The sequence below is a fragment of the Peromyscus eremicus genome, chromosome 8b (genome assembly GCF_949786415.1).
Source record: "Peromyscus eremicus chromosome 8b, PerEre_H2_v1, whole genome shotgun sequence".
NCBI classification, from domain to species: domain Eukaryota; kingdom Metazoa; phylum Chordata; class Mammalia; order Rodentia; family Cricetidae; genus Peromyscus; species Peromyscus eremicus.
In genome coordinates this window covers 36259441-36286710 of record NC_081424.1, presented here as the reverse complement: position 1 = coordinate 36286710, position 27270 = coordinate 36259441, and the positions used below count along the sequence as shown (strand labels likewise).

The 27270-nt window shown below is 42.3% G+C and overlaps 1 protein-coding gene across 1 annotated transcript in view; it reads right to left on the bottom strand.

Annotated features, from left to right (window-relative positions):
- Nucleotides 1-239: 239 nt before the first annotated feature.
- The window catches only part of Pex7 (peroxisomal biogenesis factor 7), a 64646-nt gene continuing 37615 nt past the window's right edge, over nucleotides 240-27270 (bottom strand). Inside the window, exons 9-10 of the mRNA XM_059272687.1 lie at nucleotides 13190-13289; nucleotides 240-713 (exon numbers count right to left, since the gene is read on the bottom strand). Coding sequence (XP_059128670.1) covers nucleotides 645-713; nucleotides 13190-13289 — 169 coding nt within the window. The 3' untranslated portion in view covers nucleotides 240-644. The remainder of the gene's footprint in view (nucleotides 714-13189; nucleotides 13290-27270) is intronic.

Sequence of the window (27270 nt, the reverse complement as noted above, 5' to 3'; positions counted from 1 at the left end):
AAAGTAAGCTGTTAACTCACAGGATTCCATAGCTTACAGCACAGCACCATCCCGAGAGAATTTCACTCAGTGTATATGTCAGCCAATGGTGGATGCTCAATAAATAACTACCAAATAATGTCAAGCCATATTAGAGCTCATCTATGAACATCAGCTATATCTACATTAAATACAAAAGTATATCTATATACACAATACATTTTTAAAAGGCAACCGCATTAGGATGTCACACAATGATGAACAATCAAGAAATGCAGTTTATTTTGATTTTTATCAATAGGAGTGGTTATATTTTACATTTAAAATGACAATTTAAAAATGAAATATATTACTGTCCATGTCATCTACTAACCTCCCATATTTTAGTTCATTTTACAATACAGAGATAACGCTTTAATAGACATTACAAGATACATCATACCAATAATTATTCTTTAGGATTACAGAAAATATGGCTTATGTACTAATCTTACAATACAATACAATGTCTTTAGCAGCTGCCTTAAATCTGATTTTGATGTAAGTTTGAAAATTCTGAAATCTGAGTACACAGAAAGGCCTAATTTTCATCCTTTCAGTAGTTAATGTTTTTATTTTAGTCGTTCCTCAGTCAACATCCCAGTGGCTGACCAGAGCAGCATCTCTTAACCAGGAACCGTGAGACAAACAGGGTCATAGATCTTTATGGTTTCGTCCCAGGAGCAGTCAGCTACCTACAAAACACAGGCAAAGTCAGAAAACATGCAGGTGAACCAATTCAAAGCTGGCAGCAGATGCAAACCCCATCCCTTAGCATGTGGGTCATTTACTAGGAAGCATAATTTCAAATAAAATACATAGGGATCTGTTCCTGATTGAAGAAATATTGTTTCTATTTCTCTTTTAAAGATGCATTTTGGGGACTGTTTCCAACTGAGTGAAGCTGCCTGTGCACTCCTGGAGAGCTACATAATCCCTTGCCTCCTGAGACAATGCTGAAGCCTGAGAAATGAGACTATTTGCTCAACTGACAGTTTAACGTTTTTCTGACAGTAAAGACATAGGGAGAGAGCACTAAGGCATCATGGGAACAATATTCAGAAAGATCTGAATACATGTCAGAACGTATAAGCTGGCGTGGACAGACGGACAAGGTAGAGTTCTTCTAGTGACAATATGTACACATACATGAAAGCAATCTAAATGAAACTGCCAAATAACAGGGAGAACACAGCCTCAACTGGACATCTCTCCTGACCAAATGAAGCTTCCAGTATCAGGAATGAGTAAAATCTAATTGAGTCCTTAGCCAAAGGCACCCCAGGAAACCCCCAAACAACCTAGACTATAGCCAAAGCTACTGGTAGCTCTCCACAAACGGACAGCCAAGCCCCATTGCTGAAGACAACACCGACACAACTCACTGAACATGGAGAAGTCAGGCTGGTGACTACACAGAGCCTTCACCCCTACATTCTAGCATCTTTGGTATAGGAAGGTACTCTGCACGCTCCCGAAAGAGAAACACCAACACCAACATAGCTACAAACCTTTCAGTCTGTAAGAGTGACCTGTCTGCAAGGTGTGTTGGTGCAACAGCAGCAGAAAGCTTGTGGGAGTAACCTACAACATCTGATTTCAGGCCCAGTCCGTAAGATGGACCCCCATACCCACTCTGCTTGGGTGGCCAAGAACCTGAGACTAGATAGGCCAGGGACCTGGGGGAAACAAAATGCTATTGTTCTGCTACAGGAACAGAGCAATAAAAAGACTCCTAATGATATTCTGCTATACTTATAGATCAATGTCTTGCTCAGCCATCATCAGAGAAACTTCTTCCTACAGCAAATGGGAACAAATGCAGAGATCCACAGCCAGACAGTATGCAGAGAGAAAGATTGTTGTTTTTTGGCTCTTTTTTGGGGGGCCGCCACCCAGCTCCCAAATAAATCACTCACGGAGGCTTATTCTTAATTATGAATGTCCAGCCTTAGCTTGGTTTAGTTTCTAGCCAGCTTTCCTTAACTTGACTTATTCTGTCTACCTTTTGCCTCAGGGTTTTTCCTCATTCTCTTACTTCTGTAAATCTTACTCTTACTCCATGGCAAAGCCATGTAGCTGGGTGGCTGGCCCCTGGAGTCCTCCTCCTTCTCTGGCTGCTAGATCTTTGATCTCTCCTCCAAGTTTTCTCTTTCTATATACACTCTCTGCCTGCCAGGTCTGCCTGTCCTTTCTCCGGCCTCGCTATTGACCATTCAGTTCATTAGATCATCAGGTGTTTTAGACAGGCAAAGTAACACAGCTTCACAGTTAAACAAATGCAACATAAACAAAAGTAACACATCTTAAAATATTCTACTACAAGAGATCTTAGAACACTCAGTCCTAAAAGGGATCAACTCAGGGAACTCTGCAGAAGGGAAGGAAAGAGTCTAATAACCAGAGGGGATGGAGGACACCACAGGAATCAAGGCCTTCTAGACACAACAGGGCTGGTGCACATATGAACTTATGGAGACGGAGGCAGTGTGCATAGGACCTGCACAGGTCTGCACAGATGGGGTCTTAGAGCTGGCCCCATTACCCCAGCCTTGTTCTCCAAGTGTGGTCCTGGGATCAGCGTCACTTAGGGCTGACCCACAGCTGAGAGTCTTCAAACCAAAGTCCTCAACAGGTTTCAAACATCAGAAGAAACATGGAGCAAGCACCTGAGGAGGCAGGGATCAGTGATTTCAAGATTCTCAACTCCTGACCTCGAAACTGCAAATGAAGACCATTCTCCAGCTGTGTGGTAAAGTCCTCTGCAGAACTGTCTAATATGAAGCTGGGACTGGAAATCTCAGACACAGGGCACAATGTATAACACTTTTCTTAACTGGGTTTTGGCACTTAAGTAAGACAGTTTTTTTGGGACAACTTTATTTGTAGAAACTTTTTGTTGTTGACTAAAAGAAACTCAAATTTTGGGACTAGGCATAGCAGCTCATGTCTATAATGACACCTCTCAGCACTCAGGAGGTAGAGGCAGGAGATCAGGAGTTCAAGGTCATCCTCAGCTACACACTGAGCTCAAGCCCAGTTCTCAGGCTACATAAGACCCTGTTTCATACAAAACAAAACAAATTGTTAAAGTATATAGCCTCTCCCCAACAACTTCAAATGCTGTCAGAATGATTTAATATATACTTAGGAAAGAATTCTCTTCCTTCCTTGATTAAAAGGTTAGCAATGGATGTCTCTGATGTAATGGAAAACAATGTATGCAATAATTTCATTTAAAATCTAAGTTTGATAAGGAAGAGAACTGTAACCCCAGAGACGGAAGGACTGTGAATCTGATGGTGTTCTGGTACAGTACAGCCAGACTCTGATTTAGAAAAAGGGGGGAAAAAAGATAAAGCATGAACTGTCTTTAAACAAACCCCCCAGTCCTCCCCGAAGCGCCCCTAAACCAAGGCCTATGTTTCTTCCTCTTAGTCTGCAGAAGCTAAACCCAGAATCAGTACTCAAGGACATGGGGAGGCGCTACCAACTAGTTAAGCTATCGTAACAACTGTTACTAACAATAATTTAAATTAAAACAAGTTACTGTTTTTATTTATCTTATTTGAGGTTTATTATATAATAATACTTGTACTCTGTTGGGTTCTAACTGGCCTGTGGTGATTTGTATATTAGCCCACAGTGCCAAATAAAATGTATAATGATTTAGCAAATTCCAAACTAACAAAAAGCAAAATCTGCTTTAGAGGAAATATTGGTTTCAGACAGAGGTGAGTATGAGTACATCATGAGACTTGCACAGCGTGCTCTGTGCCAGCCAAGAACACGGATGTACGCTAGAGGACAGCATTCATATATAGACGGAAACTATCTAAGTTGTACTTAACATGGAGGATTAGCCCGAAAGCATGTGCAGGTGTCTGCTGGGCCAGGGACAGAGGGAAAAGAGAAATGTCTGGGCAGGGGGTAAAGAAGATTAAAGGAAAAGCCTCCACCTCCGAGTCAGCAACTAATTTTCTGATGAAAATCTTAACTTTCGGACATGAGACCTTCTTCTTTTTCTTGACTATGCTGCAGGGTTTCTTGAGGGCTGGCTGCCAAGGCATGTCTCCATTTGCCCCACTTTCCTTCCAGGCTAAGTGTACATGTGCATGCTGAAAGGCAAGGGCCTCCAGGGCTCCACAGCCACCACCCAAGGGCTTCAAGTGGAAATGTATTCCTTAACACACCCCTTAGCGCTTTCGAACTTCTTTTAACCTGAGCCCCAAATACAGAAGAACTCAGAATTGATATTATCGCCATTAGAGGTAAAATGGTGATCTGTTAAAATGTTACACTTCTGCTACTCAATGTACTTAATGTAAAATTAAAGAGAATCAACCCATTTTCATTATTTTCAGAACCTGCAACCTTCCAAGGTAGTGAAATAATTTAAAGGATTTATGGTCTATGCCATGTAAGTTCCACTTTAATTATCTTACTTTTACTTTTATGCATTAAAATAGGTCTTTCTAATTTAAAAAATATGTTATGCTATAAAAGGAAGAAATATCCATTATTGTACTAAATGATCAATTTCCTTAGAACACACAATGAAGCATTATTTAAAAACTGAATAGAAATGAATTATTTATCAATACTAGCTAAGTATAGCTATGGCATATACATCAAAACATTACTACAGATAGAATGCTTGAAATCAATGATATTGATGACTATTTCATCACTTCCTGTGTGCCAACTACTAGGTAACATGCTACACAGACCCAAAGATCTGAATGAAACAAATGTGTTCAATAAAGAGTTTATGACAAACACTCATCTTTGGTATATCAAATAAGATATCAGAGACCAGGGGCTGGTGCAATAGCTCATCAGTTAACAGCTTGGCTATTCTTCCAGAGGATCCAGGTTCAGTCCCCAGCACCACGAAGCAGTTCACCCCCCAGTCTCAAGTGATCAGACACCCTCTTCTGGCTTCTGTGGGCACCATGCACACATGTGGTGCACAGACATACATGCAGGCAAAACATCCATACATATAGATAACAAAATCAATAAAACAGTAATTAAAACCAGAGTTCACATTTAATTCTAATGGTGCTATAGATTGATTCGGCTTGTAGAAAATGAAACTACATTGAAAAGAGCAGACTGCAAATGTGAACATTAGGAGGTGACCTATATCTCTGATTTTATTAATTACTAAAAATGTTTGCACATGCCACTGATACAGCAATTCATCTCAGATAAGCTGATGTGGTCATTCGTGTACTAAAGAATTACCAAGGATTCATAAAGAGATTTACTTTACTGACAAGCTTTCCATGTCCTATTTATCACTATACTATTTTCTCTCAATTTTGTGGGCAATTACTTTTGCCCTTGGGAAACTTGCTCAATCTACTGTAATTATCTGCATGACATATGGCCTTCTTAGCAAGAGTGAGGAGAACTAACAGGAAGATGTAGAGAAAGGGGTTTTGGAAAAAATCACTAATGGTCAACTTCACATTTTGCACAGGCAGTTCAGTCACTGTTCCCATGTGATGATCTTGGTGTCAATTTGATGGAGTCTGGAATCAATTAACACTCCTGTGAAGGATTTTTTGAAGAGGAAGACCCACCCTAAATGCGTGCACCACCTTCTAGTGGCAGCCCGGGTCAAAGGACAAGGAAAGCTGCTTCTGGCCTGCTTTTTTCTCACTCTGCTGGCAAGCTCATCCTGTTGTGCTGCATCCTTTGGCTGATAATAGAACCATCAGCTTCTTAGGGCTTCCAACACAGACAGAAGGAAGACCAGCAGCTCTCCAGGAATCCTCCAGGCTTTCCACACAAGATCGGGCCAGCTGAGACACTTAGCCTCGTGAGCCTCATGTTCATCATTATGGGATTTATGCAAATGTAAAGAGTTGACTAATATGCTTGGAAGAATCTGCTGGATTCATTCATTCACTCACTCACTCACTCATATAATACACACAGCACATAAATATCTAGTACTTTACATTGTTCTAGCATCTAGCTTCTAGCATCAAAACATTTAGCTGACACAATATATTTTAAACTTAAAACAATTATTTCTAAATTTAAAAAATGAAGGAGAAAAAAAAAAGGGGTTGGGGATTTAGCTCAGTGGTAGAGCGCTTGCCTAGCAAGCGCAAGGCCCTGGGTTCGGTCCTCAGCTCTGGGGGAAAAAAAAAAATGAAGGAGGGAAGAAATGGAGGAAAGAATAGTATCATCCTAGATGGCAAAAGGCAGAGTAGGTGGAGGACAGTGAGGGAATTTAGGAATAACAAACAAAATGCAACCGGTCTGCAAGAGGGCTGCATAAGAAAGTAAGAACCAAAAATAGAAAGGAACATGGTTTATAACAAATCTTGGAAACAAACATTAACAGTTCAGATGCTGCTCTGAAGACTACCACTGAAGGTTTCTAGGCAAGGATTATATAATGACAACTTTAACTTGTGGGTCTGCAGATTAAGACTGGTCTGTAGCACACCACTAGCACTGTACCACAGAGCTGACTAACACACTCTCAACAGTGTAGACAAGCACTAGCACTCAGCTGGTCAACCCTTCCGAGTCAAGTGATGGGATTTCCACGTTCTAGTACCTGCATGCTTCAGAGACACTGGTAAAGTAGAATCATAGAGGTGATGCCAAGCTGAGCTTATGGGATGCAGAGAAACAAGTGGATTCAGATGATGCCATAGGTTTCTACTTAGGCTTTTCAATCAAGTGACCTGGGTAGGAAAAGGCAGATTACACAGTGAAAGTGATTGGAGAAATGAGTCAGGAATAACTAAAACAGGATTAAATGATAGCCCCAAGATGAGTTATCCCTTAAGAGAAAATTATAACTTAGAAGTCTTAACTTACAAGAAAAATGGGAATATTGGAGAAGAGCTGTTACTGGAAGGATGGTAAGGAGGAAACTGGATACACATTTAAAGACATAAGGAAGAAGATTTGTCATGCAGTGGTGGCGCACGCCTTTAATCCCAGCACTTGGGAGGGAGAAGCAGGTGGATCTCTGAGTTTGAGGACAGCCTGATCTACAAAGAGAGATCCAGGACAGGCACCAACACTACACAGAGAAACCCTGTCTCAAAAACAGAACTAAGAAAGAAGACTCTGACTGGTAGCCTTTAAACAGCAGACGGGAAAGCCTGGCAGGGTATCTGCAGCTGATGGAAGGCAGATGGGGGGTGAGGTGGAGATTAGAAGCTGCCTCCCCGAGACACAGTGAGGGAGAAGAGGCAGGATAATGAAAACTAGACTATTCAAAAAGAACAAGAGCATCCGACATCACAAGAGGAGTGTCAGAAGAGCTGAAGGGGTGAGAGGCTGAAGGACACCAGCAAGAAGTAGTACAGGCTGCTGCTGCCCGGCTCCCTGTTGGGGAGAGGCCAAGATCAGCTGATGCATTGTCCTGCCTTCTATTACTGTACTAAAACACTGACTAAAAGTGACTCCAGGGAGGAAAGGGTTTATTTTAGCTTACGCTTGTAGTCCACTATGAAGGGAAGTAGGGCAGGAACCAAAGGCAGGAACCTGGAGGAAGGACCTGAAACAAAGGTCATAGACAAAGGCTACTTGCTAGCTGGCTCCCTGTGGCTTATTCAGCCTGCTTTCTTATATCCCCCAGAACCACCTGATAGGGATGGCACTGCCCACAGTGGGCTGGGCCCTGTCATATCAATCATTAATCCAAAAGATGCCCTACAGACAATCTGACTGAGGCATTTTCTCAACAGAGCTTCCTTCCAGATGAGTCTATCTTGTGTCAAGTTGACACAAACTAACCAGATGTTTAACAAACTCTGGGGCCACCTGTCCAACACATTTGTCACCACTATATAGACGGAGAACTTGTCAGCTCTGGCAGGCTACTTGACATCCACAGCCTCTTAGCTCCAGCCAGGTGTTTAATGCTTATTGGATTTTGAACTATGGAGACAGATTGAACAGGACAGATCTATGCTATTTGCTTCCTAGACTCTCAACTCACTCAGAACACAGCCACTGGCTAGAACATCAGCTACCTCAAGCTGTCCAAACTGGGAAATTCCAGGAAGATGATGGTAAAAGCTTGACTAGGTAACAGACTACAAAGCTAAGTATGGCCAGCAGAAGATCCTGGTAAGTGAAGAAAGAAGTGACAAGCTATGGGAGATATCTGACATTTGTCCAGTATAACTCAGAGGAAGACATCAAGTTCAAGGAACAACCCTTACCTTGGTATCCACACTCCAATCGTAGAGGATCTGGTAGTAACTCTGACACTTCATGTTTTTTCTTGGGTGAGCATGTTTTCCATTTTAGTAGTTCTTTGACTTTGAGATAGAGTCTAGTGATGTAATATGGACTGGTCTCATATTTGCAGCACACCTCCTGATTCTGTGCCTCTGGAGTGCTGATATTACAGACACCTAGGTCGTTTTTAATGTGTTTGCTTGTTGGTTTGGAGAACTGAATCCTGGACCTCATGCTTGTAAGGTACAAGTGAATTTTTCAAACTAGAATGCTTATACTCAAATTAAAAGCTTAAATTTCTTTTTTAATGACCAGAACACCAATATTTATTTAGCAGTTCTTTCTAAAGATCACACACAATCTTCCAAATGTAACTGCCTGAATTTCATCATGAGAAAATAGTTAATTTTTATTAAAATGAACTAATAATGCCCATGTTAAAATATCCTGATGAGAGAAAGAACTGTAGAAAGAATGTGTAAAGATACCTAAATCTACCTGGCCTACACTCTGTCAAAGTATCAATGAGCTTCCAAAAGATCAGGCCTGATGCCACAGAGCACAAAGTCAGGGGTTCTAAAGATAAATTAATATAGAAAAGGAATGTCAGTTATATAAGTGGGCATATTACAGGCCAAATATCACAAACCTAACAGCAGAAAAGGGTTCTCCCATTCAGACAGAATAAGGATAAAGGAAGAAAGGGGAAATGCAAGGACTGTGTGACTCATGATCAGACAGAAAACTATCAAAGGAAGACTGTCTTAAATGAAGGTAACTAAGCTGGTTAACAAGGGAAGACACAGAGTACGTCTCCACAATTGTCCTTAAAGAGCGACCCTAGACATTTATTTGTCAGGTTTTAGCCTTTAAAGAGAAGATCTTACACTCCGCTGAGAAGAAAGTGGTGTAAGAATGCCTTTGGAGCTGTTTTCAGATCTTCAAGAATGGAGACACTGAAAGGGACAAGGATTACAGATGTGACTCACACAGTCCTGAGAGCAGTCGGTGAGCTCCCGTCATTTCTCAGATCACACCACAGAGGGGTGAGTAGCTAGGGAAGGCTCTAAGAGGTGAGAGGCCTCTTCTAAGAGAATAAAATATGAACAAAGGATAAAACTGCACTGACTGGCAACCAAGGAATTTGGCCACGCATTATAAGGAGGACAATGAAGAGACATCAAAATTATCAACAATGGTGAACAAGGCAAACTCTATATAACTACAAATTCTTCCCAGCTCCTCAAAGCTCGAGTCATAGACAGTGGTATGTGATTTCCAAGACTAGTCCCAAGATGCCTTGCAGCTTTCGCCCTTGCTGTCTTGGAAGCACACTATGGCTAGATGAAGCTGGGCTTCTACAAAGGACTCATGGCCCAGATGGCAACCGGCATTACCAGACAGATAGATGTGAATAAGGTCGCCACAGGTCACCCTGCTCTACTTAAGCTGCCAGCTGTCAGGAACCATGGGAGGGCCCCAGGTGAGACCAGCACAAGAACTGATGGGCCCAAATTGCTGACTCACAAACCTGTGAGCAAATAGAACAATTTATTTTAAGCCATTAACTGTAGAATAGTTTAACCAGCAAGAGAACTGTTAAAATGAAAGAAGAGAAGACACACACACACACACACACACACACACACACACACACACACACAGAGAGAGAGAGAGAGAGAGAGAGAGAGAGAGAGAGAGAGAGAGAGAGAGAGAGAGAGAGAGAGAGGAGAGAGAGAGAGAGAGCGCGAGCAGGCACTCCTATGTCTCGGGTCTCGGGTCTGGCACATCTGAACTGTAGGTTACAAGTTAAAGATCTCTGCTTCTCCACTCCTCCTGGCTGCTCTCAAACAGCAACTATACTTTCTTAATATAAATGGAATTTGGTTAATCAAAGGTATTGACACACGTCAATTGCCAGGCTATAGACAAATAGATGGCTTTGCAATATAATCTCTTACTGTTGTGGTTGGTTAATAAACCTCTTGTCACTCCCTTTTAATAACCCGGTCTATGGGAGGTCCAGGAAACATTGGCTATTTTTCAGGCAGGTGGAAGGAACCACCACAATGAAGGACATAGGAACTGCAGGTGCCACCACAGTCCTGGTTGGGTCTGACAGAGAACAGGTAATAAAACTCTGTAACAATGGATACTCCATGTACATTTGTACCTGATCCTTTGGTATTGCTTTGTTTCAATGATACATTACAGCCTTTTCAAAATTAGAATAGCAAGTAACTGCAATTACCTTCTTTAAAAATAGCAATAATAAATGTTTCTCAGAAAAGGAGCTAGGTCACTTACAACATATTATATTTACACTAAAGACAATTCCATTTTCTTTTTTTTTGATAGGTTATTAAATCAGTTTAAAACAATTATTTTAGTGGTAACTTAAATGCTTAAAAGTTTATTGGGACTATTTTAAACTTAGAATCATGTCATTAAGTTCCTAAAATAAAATAAGGCTGTGTGCTTACTTCAAGGTGGGTATACAGTAGTGACAAGTGGGATTTTCTTTTTAACTTGAAAATTTAGCACAAAGGCAAACTCTTCCACCAGCCTTGAGCCCCACCCACACATCACCGTTTCTCGTTTACGTCCTTCCCAGCCTGTGCTATCAAGCTTTGTATTACTCATATGATGGCGTTCCTGGGTGATGGCGTTCCCAACTTGACTTTACAATTTCTCACATGAAAACAATATGATTTTTAATGAACTCTGAAAAAATACCTCAAGTTCTCAAGAGGACAGAAGAGGAAAAGTACCAAGTTTATTGACTAAAACAGAAATTCTCTTCTCCTTGGCTCTCCACCTGAAGCCTCCATTGGGCCTGGAGTGTGGAGATAAGGGTGACAGTCCAGGGAGAAACAATCTGCCAGTCACCTGACTGCTTAGTGCTGAGGCCAGGACTACAAGCTCCTGACTGCTGCCAAGCTCTGGGACAGAGCACTCCCCTTCTTCTTTCCCTTCTCCTCCTGCCTCAGGGAGAGGCACTTTAGACTCGGCATTTGGGGGGAAGGTTCCTTTTCCTGTCAAGGAAGTCGAACATTCCCTGCCCACATTTTATTATCTAAGGTCATCAATGACAAACAAGACGGACTACCTATGACAATTCAACGATGACAAAACACTCCAAAACAGCTTGACAAACGTTGAAGAGGAAGGCTTGGAGTCTCTTTTCTGCACACTCTATTCCTCACCCTTTCGGCACTCACTCACAGGCAAAGATCAGGTGAATTGAGTGAGGGCACCCTGAGGGCCACAAGTTCCACATGGAGCCACCCTGAGGGCCACATGTTCCACATGGAGACACCCTGAGGGCCACATGTTCCACATGGAGACACCCTGAGGGCCACATGTTCCACATGGAGACACCCTGAGGGCCACAAGTTCCACATGGAGCCACCCTGAGGGCCACATTTTCCACATGGAGCCACCCTGAGGGCCACATGTTCCACATGGAGCCACCCTGAGGGCCACATGTTCCACATGGAGACACCCTGAGGGCCACATGTTCCACATGGAGACACCCTGAGGGCCACATGTTCCACATGGAGACACCCTGAGGGCCACATGTTCCACATGGAGACACCCTGAGGGCCACATGTTCCACATGGAGACACCCTGAGGGCCACATGTTCCACATGGAGACACCCTGAGGGCCACATGTTCCACATGGAGACACCCTGAGGGCCACATGTTCCACATGGAGACACCCTGAGGGCCACATGTTCCACATGGAGCCACCCTGAGGGCTACATGTTCCACATGGAGCCACCCTGAGGGCCACATGTTCCACATGGAGCCACCCTGAGGGCCACCTGTTCCACATGGAGACACCCTGAGGGCTACATGTTCCACATGGAGACACCCTGAGGGCCACCTGTTCCACATGGAGACACCCTGAGGGCCACATGTTCCACATGGAGACACCCTGAGGGCCACCTGTTCCACATGGAGACACCCTGAGGGCCACATGTTCCACATGGAGACACCCTGAGGGCCACCTGTTCCACATGGAGACACCCTGAGGGCCACATGTTCCACATGGAGACACCCTGAGGGCCACCTGTTCCACATGGAGACACCCTGAGGGCTACATGTTCCACATGGAGACACCCTGAGGGCCACCTGTTCCACATGGAGACACCCTGAGGGCTACATGTTCCACATGGAGACACCCTGAGGGCCACATGTTCCACATGGAGACACCCTGAGGGCCACCTGTTCCACATGGAGACACCCTGAGGGCCACATGTTCCACATGGAGACACCCTGAGGGCCACCTGTTCCACATGGAGACACCCTGAGGGCCACGTTCCACATGGAGCCACCCTGAGGGCCACCTGTTCCACATGGAGACACCCTGAGGGCCACATGTTCCACATGGAGACACCCTGAGGGCCACCTGTTCCACATGGAGACACCCTGAGGGCTACATGTTCCACATGGAGCCACCCTGAGGGCCACCTGTTCCACATGGAGACACCCTGAGGGCTACATGTTCCACATGGAGCCACCCTGAGGGCCACATGTTCCACATGGAGACACCCTGAGGGCCACCTGTTCCATGTGAAGACACCTTGAGGGTCAAGTGTTCCACATGGAGACATCCTGAGGGCTACATGTTCCATGTGAAGACACCTTGAGGGCCACATGTTCCACATGGAGACACCCTGAGGGCCACATGTTCCACATGGAGACACCCTGAGGGCTACATGTTCCACATGGAGCCACCCTGAGGGCCACATGTTCCACATGGAGACACCCTGAGGGCCACATGTTCCACATGGAGACACCCTGAGGGCCACATGTTCCACATGGAGACACCCTGAGGGCCACATGTTCCACATGGAGACACCCTGAGGGCTACATGTTCCACACAGAAAGCTACTTGCTAATTGTGCAGATAGAAAAATCATGCAATTGCACCCATTACCTCAGTGGGGCTCTGGAGACTGAGATCTAGGCCACAGGTAAACTCTGTGTGGTGTTCCACTGTTTCCAGAAGCGGATCAGGCTTTGAAAAATTCCAGAATCTGTGACAATGAAAAGAGAGAGGAGAGAAAAAGAAAATGCAAGTCTAAAACACTTCTATTAGCAAGTAGATATATGACATAGAAAAGATTTTTATCACAACAGGCTCAACTAATTCATAAATGCAGGCCCCACTATTGATTTACATAAACTATCTAATAAGGAAAGCATGTATTGCATTCTATTAGACCAAAGAACAAAACAGATTACCAATCTGCCAAGTTTTTAAAACATTACTGTGTTCTCATTTTGATAGCTTGTGAAATGGAAGCTCAGAAAAAGGTTTTGTTTAGAAAATAAACTGTTAAACTCTACAAGGCCATTTGGAATGAGACACTGCTTTCTTTCATGGGGATTTCTAAAAGCAATCATGTCTGGAAAGCAAGAGTATTGGATCAGATGAACGCTTACCATTCATTCTGTGATTTTTAAATTCTATTTCATTTCCTAACAAGTAGCATGAAAAGCACTTAGGTTTAATTTACACTTCAACAGTAATTTGGTTTCTTTAAAATGAATCTGTTCTCTGTGAACACCACTGTAAATGCTGAAACTCTTTTCAGGCGTAGCCTTTCTTAGAGATTCCCCATCAATGCCATTTCCAGAGTCAAGCCAGTATTTTATATTCTACTTCTCCTTTATAAACTGAGAATGACAATATTTACCATAATACAGCTCTGATTTCTGTTGTTCAGAAAATCTGCTCTATTTTCAATACATAAAATAGTACTTAAGCTTTCCACAGCTTTCTCTGCTTAACATCTTTCTATTTATTCTAACCATGTTATAAAAACAGCACATTCAGAATCCTAGGAATCATCTCCTAATTCAGCCTGTCTAATGATGTACAACATGGAACACACTGAAGGTTGGGCTGGTCCCTCTGAAAGAGAGCAAACATACAGAACCAACAGTCACGGTTTGTTTAACCTGGTGGTATTATTTCCCTAATAAACACAGCGCTGCCACTATTAAGTTTTGAAAAGGACTGTTGCTATGGATAATCTCCTGTGTGCGGACCAGAGAGACACTGAACAAATAGCTCATTTATCTGATTACTGAGAGCTACAGGATATTTAGGGAGAAAATTTTACTTTTGAAAAGGTGCCTTTTTAAAATAAATTGAGGGTACAAGCCACAGACCTCAGAAATGCTAATGGTAGTTTTCTTGCTTCTGCATACTTGTTCCTAGACAGTGAACTGTACCAAGATCAAATTTTCTGAATCTTAATGATGTTTATATAAGCAAAAGTAAACTTGTAATTGTACAGTTTTGTTTTTAAAAACTAGTTATACATTGATTTGCATTATTTGAGACAATAATCAGATGATTTTGCATATATTCACAATGTTCCAAACACTCATAATGTTTTCTAAAATACGCATTTAGTATGACAAAAATGAGTTAAGGGAAAATTAAAGCTAGGAAAGTAAGTTGGAACTTTCAATGAGATTAATAAATAACAATCCATCCCATGAAGTCATATGTACTTGACAGGGAGATACTTCAGGAGGCTAAGTTTTCTAGCAGCCCCCAGGAAAGGAACATATCATCAGGCCCTGGACCTGCATCTACAAGCACATTGTTCATCGATCACTCAGGAAGAAACTCTCCTTTGGGAAATTATAGACCATATGTAAACTATGTTTACATAATGAAAAATATTATTAAGACCTCTTCAGTACATAGAGATGTGTCACCAGCTGCCTCTTGTCAGTCAATGGCATCACCCAAAGGATCTTGAGTGGCCAGCTCACATAATCTAGATACCCAGCTCTCTGAGCTGTGGATTTATGGTTATTTCAGTAGATTGGGTAAGCTAAATCATCTTTATATAAACTGCAACAATTGGCTTCCTATATTAGAAGTTTTCAAAGATAATAGAAAGAAACAGGTTCCCAGAATACAATTTCTGTTATTGCTGCTGTGAGCCAATTGAGGTAATGCTGCGGGACACCAAGAGTGGGCTTCGTGAAAATGAAAATGCCTAAGAAGGACGTGTGTGTGTGTGGAGCCATCAAAGTGGGCTACAAGTGTGAGGAGGCTTAGACTTGAACAAAGTCAATTCAGATGCGCTCAGCAAGGAAACATGCCTTAAAGGCCTCTGAGTTCTAAAGCTAGTCACAGCTACCGTAACTACAGGAATATCTATCAGGGTCTGTGTGAACTTATTAAAAAACAAAACAAAACAAAACCTCAAACAAAATACATGTTAGAAGTCCCCACAATTGTAAAAACAACTAAAAGCCCTAAATAAAACACCAAAACAAGCAAGCGACCACCAAAAACCATCTCAAGAGCATACCTGAGAAACCCTGGGTAAATTAAGTGAAGATTGTAATCCATTAAGTGGGATAGTGGCCAACTGGGAAGGGATTTACTAAACATGGAGAAGGATGGCTTCTAGTATCTTCCCTCTTCTACTGTTGTGTTTCCCTTCAGTTTTTTGAGACAAGGTTTCATGTAGCCCAGGATAGCCCTGAGCTGGCTCATGCATCCAAGGCTAGACTTAAATTCCTGATCCTCCTGCCTTAGCCTCCTATGCGCTGAGATGACCCCACTTCTGAAGCTTTAGTTTTCTCAACCTTGAGGGAAACAGGAGCTAGGAGAGTTAAAACACACACACACACACACACACACACACACACACACACACACACACACAAATAATATAATCTAAAAAATGTTTGTACACTAAAATGCATTTTAAAAATATCATTAAATGTGGTGAGTCTCACAAGCTAAATACACTGTGAAGACAAACGAGGCAGTATGCCATCAGACTATAATTTATCTTCAAATTGCAAATAGATCTTTAATAACAGAAGAAATACTTGTATTACTTCCCTTAGTCCTCTGCCACAGGAAAAGAAATACTTGTAATAGCAGCCATGTGGATATTTCAGTATGCACACTTCCAGAATGGCTACACTTATCTCCACTCAAGCTCCACCAGAAACAGTGAGTTATGAGAGGCAAAGTGTGTGTTTCTCCAGGTTTCCTCACTGTGCAATATTGTGAGAAGCCTGCTCCACCCTTGCATCCTTGTCCTGGACTCAAGGGTTCACCGCAGCAGAACAGGGGCTGCCCTGCCCTTTTCTGGTAGAAGCCGGCCCACAGACATTAGCTGGGCAGATAAAGCACATTGTTTTCAAGTGAAATGTTTGTTTTGGTGCAGCATATACACTACTTGGTGCCCTTTTGTCTCTAGGCTGATAAAATCACTGACTATTTAAGCTCTCTGATGGGAAGTAAATACTGGACAAGACTCCAATGATTAAAATATGACAGAACTGTAGAACATTTTTCATTTAAATTGGAGATCATATTACAAGTAGCTTTTTGCCTTCTGACTCCACAGTTCTGTAACAAAGCAAGTATAAAGCACTGTTAAATAGAACATCAAAACTATTTCAAGAATTAAGCAGAAGCTACTTTGTTTCCCTGAAATGTAATCTGAAATATCTATAGTAACACTGCTGAAGCTTAGGTAAGAGATGAAATCAGCAAAAACAAAATACTCTTAAAACCTCACCCTTCCCCTTGACCAACGACAGCCTATGAGTTAGCTGTCAATTCTTTATGACTCTGCCACCACACACACACAAAAAGGACAAGGACCTATTTTGGCTCTTTTCAGTGTACTGCCCATGTATCAGTTATAGCTGTATTTTCCCAACTTTAAACAGTACCACTGCAGTCTCCTCCATTTGCGTTGCTAGTGGCCAAGTAGTCTCGAGAACAATAAGCATAAAATGTCCTAGGTCTTTTCTATTCATTTAATAATTTATCAACAGTCTATAGGTCCCACGATATGGATGCTATGATGCTAAGCACCATAAGCCAAAGGAACATGGCTGGGCCTTCCTTCAGCTCACAAGTCAATGGAGTAGACTGATGGACTGCCTCTCCTTTTCTTTTTAATTGCCAAAGTAGGCAGTTAGTTCAGAAGTTGAGCATGCACTTAACATTCATGTGAGGTCTGGGTTCAATCTCCAGCGAAGAAAATAAAGAATAAATGTAAAAGCTATCAAAACACATATGGCAGCAAAAGTGACATGTGCCCCATCCTCCCTAAAGACAATGCAGTATATGTAAGAATGACAGCTGGAGTAAGGGAAAGTGAGCTTGGATCTGAAGGCTGAGGACCAGTCAGGTAGAAAGCAGAAAAGTAGAGGAGCAGCTCTGCCTGGGTCAGCAGGAGCCTGGCAGTAGGTAACAGGGGCAAGGGCAGAGAAAGGGGCCTAGAACAGCGAAAGGGGAGCTGTGGCTCAAGAAGCTAACAGGGTCAGGATGCCTCTTGTAGCCCAGGCTGACACTGAACTCGCTGTGCAGGTGAGAATGACCTTGAACTCCTAATGCTCTTGCCTCTATCTCCCAGCTCCCAAGATTACCGGCATATACCACCACATCCAACTAGGAAAAGTCTAAATCTACAAATCTAATATCATGAAGCTAGTAAAGAGGTCCCATAACTCAGACAGTCATTTACCAGTGACATCTTTATGTAGTATAGTTGGCTTTGCTTTAAAAGGTGTCTCTGGGGCCAGGCATTGTGGCACACAGATGTAATCCCAGTACTCAAGAGGCAGAGGCAGGTGGATCTCTGTGAGTTTGAGGCTAGCCTGGTCTACAGAGTGAGTTCCAGGACAGCCAGGGCTATGTAGAGAAATTCTGTCTCAAAAAAAGAAAGAGAAGGAGGGAGGGAGGGAGGGAGGGAGGGAGGGAGGGAGGGAGGGAGGGAGGGAGGGAGGGAGGAAGATGTCTCTGGCCACTAGGAGAAAACGGACTTCCTTGCAGAAAGTGAGTTTGGGGAGATCAGCAGTCTCAAGAGAGATGGTAGCATCAAGGGCTCGTTTCGGGACAGGAGCGAAGAAAACAACGTGATGGACTGCAGGGATATTTACATAGAATAAAGGGGTGATTCATGGGACAAAGAAATTCAGAATGATCCCCACGTTTCTGGGTTCTATGGATTAACTTACAGATCTGTCATTCTCTGGTGCCCTCTAAGCCCCCTGAATGGAGGGACAGAGTCTTATTCTTTCTATTTCTTGCATGCATAAAGTGTCTGACATGGGCTGGGCATGCAGCTCAGTGAGAGCACTAAACCAGCATGTGCAAGGCCCTGGGTTCAATTCCCAGCACGGAAAAACAAAGTGTGTGCTCCACAGACCCCCACACACCCAAAGAATACTCATGAATGGATGGAAAATAAATGTCTCCACTGCCAGATAACAGATTCCCAAATAACAGACCATGGATTCAATACTCCAATCACTCAGAAACAGAAAAATCCCTCCAATCTGTGCCTGAAAATTCCAACTGATGTCATCAAGGAAAAGCTTATCTTAGGGAATGCTGGGGCCCAGTGAACTAATTTTGGGAACCACCATTTAAAACAAGGCTTCTTGAATGTACTTCAACAGACATGATAAAGTCCCCCTTAGACCAACAGCAATTTCGGGCAGAAGGAAAAGCCACCAGTGCAGTGGTTCTTAACCTTGGCTACACTGAAATCAACTGAAAAGAGACATTAAAAAAAAAATCAGTGAGTAAGTCCCAGCTGTAGGCCTGTCGAGACTCTCCAGGTGAGTATAAGGTACAGCCTAAACTCTATGTTGGGTGGGGGCATTACCCAACAACTGAGTCACTGATTTTTAAACCAGGGGTTTTCAAATTTAAAACTCACATCAGAATCACTGGGAGAACTTATTACACACAAATTCAGAAGGTCTGGAATTGCTCAAGAATTTGTGCAAGAAAAAAGTCTCAAATGATGCCCAGGCTGCTCTCGCAGGCTGCCGTCCCAAGCTGGTACTATGGAAATCCCTGTCCCTCCCGAGGCTGCCACTGGTGAGAATTTATTCACACTCTTGCAACTCCAGCAAAATTCTAGGAAGGGACAAAGACCCTTTACCAGAGGCAAGGTAATACTGTTACTTAAAGTAAATTATTTTAGCAAACTATAGACAAGGCTGCTATTTTCTACATTATTACTAGAAAATAATGAAACACAATGTTAACTCTTCCTTCTCAGTAACAAAAAACTAAAATGATACAAGACTGAGTTTCCCACTTTACTCAGTCTATCTCCAGCAAGATTACTCATTTAGTGCAGTTTGGATGGTGCTTTTGTGTTGTTTTATAAACTTGCTTTTGAAGGTCTGAGGAAACAGCTTAATTGGTAAAGTATGTGCCATGCAAGAATAAGAACCTGAGTCCCATCCCCAGCACCCACATAAAAAGCCAGGCATGGTGGTGTATGCTTGTAATCCAGCCATCGAGGGGACAAAGACGGGACTCAATGGCAGCCAGCCTAGCCTAATTCAGAGACCCAGGTTCCACTGAGAGACCCTGTCTCAATAGACAAAGTTGATGGTTTCTATGGAAAGACACGTGAAGTTGTCCTCCGGCCTCCACCTGTGCACACACATGCACACAGACACATGCAAATCTGCTTTTGATCATCACCTAAATTTCAAGATACATACAGATATAAGTTCATTTCATGGCTAAGGGGAACAGGCCATGGAAAATCCTGTGATCCTTGACACCATACTTCATAAACAGCAGCCCCAAAGTACACATTCTACTAACATGCCCAATAGCTTTTCTAACCAATCAAGGGAGTTCAGGAGATCATATGTAGGCACCGTCTAGGATTCTAGAGATAGTTTTGATTAACATTCTAAAGGTTTCAATGGGCTTGCATCTTGCACCAACTCAGTTTCTTCCTACCTTCTCAAACTACATAGAAAATCCCACAAGCTAAAGCCCATGCCAGAACTCCATTAGCCAAAGAACTTGTGCTCAAAACATACACCCTAAAGAAGGATGAGCCAGCGTAAGTGTGAACTCCCAGGACAGAGTTCCCAAATGTCTTTCCTCTTCTAATATCTCTGCAAGTACTCACTCCATCCTCTCATCTACTGTGCTGCCTCCCCCTAACTTACATGAATTCAACTGGTCAGCTCCTTTGTCACACAAAGAATTCCCTTTTTTGCGGTGAATGTCAGAAAACTAGAAATCAAAAGAAGTTGATTGTTGAGTGGCACATAAAAGCCAACACCAAGACTCATGATGAAGTCATGGGCTCAGTATTTTAATAGTCTTATCACTTTTAAGGGAGCTTAAAAATAAAAACTGTAGCCTAGCAAAACAATTTGCAAAGAGGAAAAATTCATCCACTCAGAAATATTTATCAGTATCTAATGCTTACTGATTTGCATAAGTGGAAAGCTATTTAGCTTTTTCTTTTGTTTTGTTTCTGGAACTAATAACTGTAACAAAAATCAAGTTTAAAACTGAAAAGCTCTAATTGCCTTGTAATGTAAAATAAATTAATGATTAATTTTGGAAAACTACTCAATAGTTTTCAAAAATGACTTTTAAAAAGCCACAAATATCCAGAAGCTACACCATGTTTACAAATGTTCAAGGTGAAACAATGAAAATTCTAGACTTAGCTTCTCTATCAAAATGAATTAATTATAATATTTCAATTAAAACTTTAATCAGATCAATATTTTCAAGAGGCAGGCTCCAATTCATCACAGTAAGCATCAAGCCCAGGAACCACACAGCATGCAGCCTAGAGTACTTGACAAATTAAAGAAAACCATTAGGTTGATGGAAGGCTGGCTCTGGGAGTACTCATGGCTGTAAGCCACAGGCATGCGGGACGATACATAAAGAACACCACATCTCAACAAGAGGAAGGAAAAGGAAAAGCTCTCTTAGAGCTCATTGTTTATTAGTATAAAGAATCATGAAACCTTTTGTGAGACTCAATTTTAAATAAATATTTTAGTGAAGAGAAAACTGGAAAAACTTCTTATGAAATAATATCAATATCAGAATCTTGATCAATAATGTCATAAGAACAGCCTCTGCACATTTGGACTGTTAACTACTACGGGAAAGGAGGGACCAGGGCTACTGAGAATTCTGCAGAAAAACAGGCAGATGATGCTGTTGAACAAGTGTCTTGGAGCATCACACCTAAATAGTAGCACCTGTCCAGCTGTGCTCCGACCACTTCCTGGCTCTACCATATGAAATACTCAGTGTCCTCATTCTGTAGCTACATAGCTATGAATTCATCCAGCAGGGCTGTAAGGTGCAAACTGTCTGCACAGCTTACGGTCAGTCTCCTTTCTTGCCTTAACTCCCTACTCGGCAGACACTGGCACAGAGATCAGGAGGAGACAGACAGACATGGGGGGGAGGAGACAGACAGACAGACATGGGGAGGAGACAGGAGGAGACAGACAGACATGGGGGAGGAGACAGGAAGGGACAGAAACACAGAAAAAGCAGACCAGTAATGCTGTTTCTTTTCTTGTGACAGGTCATGAGAGGTGCTGCAAAGAAAGAAAATCAGTCCCAAAGGGGCTGAGAGCAGCAGCAGCAGCAGCAGCAGCAGCAGCAGCAGCAGCAGCAGCAGCAGGTATTCAGAGTAAAGCAGCCTCAGTTCCTTCCACAGACCCTGCTGTGCTCTGGTCTCGAGAAGCATTCCCCCTCCCACTAACTGTAAAGGGTTTCTGGTTTACACACATGTGTACATGCAGGCACACACATGCCTACATAATAGAAAGACAGAAACTGCTGAATGTCAGATGAAAACAGATAATAACTAGTGCACACAGTCTCTTTATAGTTCATCCCATTAAGTTGAATCCATACTCTAGACTGGGGTTTCAGTACAGACCTCAGTCAGGGTGAATTATTTAGCCCTGAGTTCTCAGAGCATATTAAACTATGACCAGCTGACGTGTAGAACCCAGCTGATCTGAGTAAACAGGCTCACTCCTGTGCAAATAGCGAGCAGGAGGAAAGACCAAGGCTGCCTGCTCAGCCACCTCCACACCTCTCAGGAACTGCAATGCACAGACGAGGTCCCCGGTGGGGCAGCAGTCTCCCGTGCAGCCCTTCCCCCCTCGCTTCAGAGGCAATCACTCTCAATTCTTCTCTTCCTTACTTCTGACTTTATCTTCCTAAATCATATACTCAACCTTTTCTTCATTTTCAGGTATGTCGTTTACTGCCTTCTATAGAATGAGACAAGGCGACATATCCTTAGAGAAAACATACCCAACCAAGTTTATTTCAGTGCCTTATTGAAACGACACAACAGAACTCTTAAAAATTAAATGCAAAGTAGCTGTCAAGATCCAAAAACTTTCCATTGGAACTAATCAGCACAATTCAGAGTTCAGAGCAGTGCCTCACACTGCTCCACGCCAGGGATAAACCCCTCCCTGCCTCCCCATCTATTCATGTGCTTACATTAGCTGTGGATTAGACATGCACTTGGGTGACTCTTAAAGAGAAGCATTTTATTAAAGAATTCGAAAAACGTTCTGTACTTAAAAAGCACGGTACTTAAAACCAAAAGTTTCACAAGTTTTTTTTGTTGTTGTTGTTTTTGTTTTGTTTTTTTCTGAGACAGGGTTTCTCTGTATAGTTTTGGTGCCTGTCCTGGATCTCGCTCTGTAGACCAGGCTGGCCTTGAACTCATAGAGATCCTCCTGCATCTGCCTCCCGAGTGCTGGGATTAAAGGAGTGCGCCACCACTGCCCAGCTTACAAATTCTTCTTAACTAAGGTATGTTCTCTCATTTTATAGGAAATTATTTTACTTAGCATTTAATTTACCAAGTTACAGTTCACCTCATGAAAAGAACTTTCCATGAAAAGAACTTTCCGATATGGCAATAACTGACACAGGATTTGTACATGTCATATGGGAAATAAATAGCAACTTAGCATATATCACATGTTACTTTGTAGTTAAAAAAATCCCTGCATTCGACTCCAATGTATTGATGGGGACACCAGTGTAACTACCCCAAGGGTTTGGGGCTGCTCTACCTCTCATCAAAGCAGCTCTAACTTGAACACGACAAAACAGCCCCATTTCTCCTTAAAAACATTTTCCCATTCAAACAGGATGCTGTGCATTAAATTCCATTTTTAATGACTACTTCAAACATAACTAAAGTGAAATCACGTTTGTGAGCTTTTATAATCAAAGTGACCAAATTTAAATTTTTCACCGAATTTAAATTCACTTACATTTGTAAACATTTATTTAGCATATCCCAATTGCTAGAGATAAACAATAAAATACACAGATCCTATCCTGGAATCAAACAATATGTTCTGTTAACACAAAATGCATTTAATACTAAAGTGCCCTTGCAAGAATTAAACAAATAGGAGACCAGGTATCCTTTTTAAAAAGAAAGCCAAAGACAAAAACTACCTTGAGATACCCTACTTCTATCAGAGAAGTCTATCAAACTGTGCTGCAACATGGGAAAACGTGCTTGGCTGACAGAGGTCTTTATGTTTAGCATATCTCGAAGGTGTAGCATTTAGACACATCTTTGATCATTTTATTAACTCAGTCACAGGCCTTGCAAAGGTTAACAATTAACATCATACCATTAGCCAGGTGAGGAAAACTGTAGAGGAATCAGAAACTGTCTTAAAAGACAGTCATCAGAAGCTGCAACTCAGCCCATTCCTTAGCTGTTTGCTTTCTCTGACCTTTTTTTGTGGGGAAGGGGCTAGGTAAGGCGGAAACGAACGCCTTGTGAGACAGAGTACATAGTCAGCTATACTGTCTGTTTACACTGGCTGACCTTTTTTTTTAGGGGAAGGGGGAACGAGAGAAGTATCTGCCTTGGAAATCTCTGCTAATAAACACAAGGATCAAGAAGGCCGTCAGCCACAGCAGCGCTGACACTCGTGAGAGACAGCAGACCCATGAGTGAATGTGACAACGATAAAGGGATTGGGTGGGTAATGCACTTTGTCCAGGTTCTAAGTTAGTACAATCCAATTAAAGATCATTTTCCTGCGATGCGGTAAAATAACCGATCCTTATCTTACTCCAAATTAAATATCATGTCATACTATTAAAAGGCACCAGTAAGAAACATTTTAGTACCATATTTAGCATGAGTAAATATTTTACTTTTCCTTCAGTGTTTTTGAGAATTACCAATCCACCCAAAAATGCCAAGACTGATATAATGAATGCCATATATCCATCCAGTTCACCAACTATTAAAACTTTATCCTATTTGCTTAGCGTCCTCTCTCTACATAGTGGGGTGTGTGTGTGTGTAATATTTTTGCTACATCATTTAAAAATTCAGGCATTGTGTCTTGAGTGTCTGTGATTTCATTAGCTTTTATAAATCTTATACATGTAATCATAAATATTAGAATATACATTTATAGTGAAATGGTACTACGTAAGTACAAAATTTAAAAAAGAAAACTCAGGTTTATTGGATGTCTAGTATGTGCCACATACAATGTGTACAGCTTCTATTTAAAGATACTTAAATGTCATAAAAACATTATGGAGGACATAAAGGCTGGGGGAGATGGAGCATAAAAGATATAACTCAATTAAATAAAGTTACACATTAAATAACTGAGTATATAGTTTAAGTATACCAAATAAATATTAACTATATAATAAATATTAGCAACTAAGTATAATTATATAACTAAGTATAGAGAATGTATACAGTTTATATATATATATATAAAATATATTTGGTGATAGAAAACTCCAGGATTTTAAACTGTCTATTTCTATTATATCATGTTGTCGCCATAGAGATTCTTTAACCAAACTGTACATAATATATAGTAATTTAGAGAACAAATTCAAACAGTATGAACCCAGAAGTGGCCCCTTAGCTGTGGATCTGAATAAAATGCTGTACCTACTCACTGTTGCATGACGACCCATTCTGGTTCCCGCTGCACGATACCGCTGGGTTCACTTCTACCCACCTTCACAGTGCAATAAAAGTCCTACTCACATGGCTCCTCAGTGGCTCTGAGCTATATAACTATCTTATTAACGCAATGCTAGGTAAAGCATGAACGATTAACACCTCTAGTCTGCCTGAGGTTCTTACATTTTAAAGTAGGAAACTTATTATTATTATTTGCATCTAATTTAGAACATCTGCTATTTTGTAGACACTAATGTGCCAAGAACGTTTTGGGTACTCCCTCATCCAGTCCTCCAAACACTCCTACAAAGGAGGTATCATTTCCTTTAATCCATGACTAGCAAATGGAGGAGGCAGCCTTTCACCTCAAGTCAACTGACTTGAAGGTCCAACAGCCACGCATTAGAGATGTCTAGCCCAGAGCGTGTTTGCTAATTTCTCCAAAGAGTAAGGGGGTGGAGGGACGGGACTGGCTCTCTGTGACTTCGTATCCCCTACCCCACCCCCCCCAACCCCCCACCCAGCTTTACTTCTCTCCCAGCTCCAAGAGGAGAGAGCATCAGCAGGCCAAGTGTGGACCGTTTTTCTTCTCTATAAGAAGTGACTACTTCACCCTTGAAGACAGAGTTGAGATGGACCTTAAGTTCAAAGATACAGGGGGCCCCGTGACCACCAGTTCCGCCAGTAAGGCTGATGACAGCAGGACACTTAGGTAGCACCTAGTGTGTCAGCATCTGTGTATGTCAGTCCCTGGGTCATCACAACAACCCCATGCTGTATGTTCCACCATCTCTATTTTATAGATGGGAATCTAGGCCATAAAGTGCTGTGGGATGTTCTGTATGGCAAATGTGTTGCTAATTAGTCAATAAATAAAACACTGATTGGCCATTGGCTAGGCAGGAAGTGTAGGCGGGACAAGGAGGAGAATAAAGCTGGGAAGTGGAAGGCTGAGTCAGAGAGACACTGCCAGCCGCCACCATGACAAGCTGCATGTGAAGATCCTGGTAAGCCACGAGCCATGTGGCAAGGGATAGATTTATGGAAATGAATTAATTTAAGCTGTAAGAACAGTTAGCAAGAAGCCTGCCACGGCCATACAGTTTGTAACCAATATAAGTCTCTGTGTTTACTTGGTTGGGTCTGAGCGGCTGTGGGACTGGCAGGTGAGAGAGATTTGCCCTGACTGTGGGCCAGGCAGGAAAACTCTAGCTACAATAAAGTTTCCTGTAACTTGCTCAAGTTTATATGGCTAGGAGACAGCCTGCCTCCATTATGAGGACACTCCAGTACATGCCATCCCTAATGATTCTACGAGGATGTCTTCAATTATTCTCCATCTGTATCTGTGACTACGTATCTCTTACTATACCAACAAAACTGGCAGGCTGAAGCCTGCTTCTCCTCTCCAACCCCCCCCCCCCTTTTTTTAATCATTCTCTGCCATAGCTTGAATGTAAACTGTCCTCTATAGGTTCATGTCTCCGAACACTTGGACCCCAGCTGGGATGGGCCTTGAAATGGGACCTTGCTAGAGCAGCTGGAACAAGTGGGGTGCTAAGGCAGGCCTTAAGGTTTCTTAGCTCCAGGAACTTCCTGTCCGTCCTCAGCTTCCCGACTGTCGGCAGACACAATGTGAACAGTTGCCCCACTTTGCTGCTGCTATACTGACTGTACTTCCTCCAACTGTAAAGCAAAAGACACCTTTCTTCCCTGAGGTTGTATCTTGTCAGGTATTTCACCACAGCAACGAGAAAAGTTAAAAACAAAATAAAAGTTGTAAATAACTATACATTTCCTTGGCACATACTTCAGTCTGTCGATTACAATGCCTGATAGATAATAGCAGACACATAAATACCTGTGACTTTTGAGGTTACGTACATCTGTCTTAGTTACTTTTCTATTGCTGGGCTAACTTAACCAAGGCAACTTATAAAAGCAAGCATTCAGTTGGGGGCCTACAATTCCAGAGGGCTGGAGGACATGACCATCCTGGCCAGAAGCATGGCATTAGGCAGGTAGGCCTGGTGCTAGAGCAGGAGCCGAGCGCTAACCTCCTGATCCACAAACAGAAAACAATGAGCTAACTGGAAATGGTGCAGGTTTTTGGAGCCCCAAAGCCTGTCCCCAATGACATATCTCCTCCAATAAGGCCACACCTCTTAGTTCTTGCCAAACAGTTCCACCAACTGGGGACCAAGTATTTAAACAT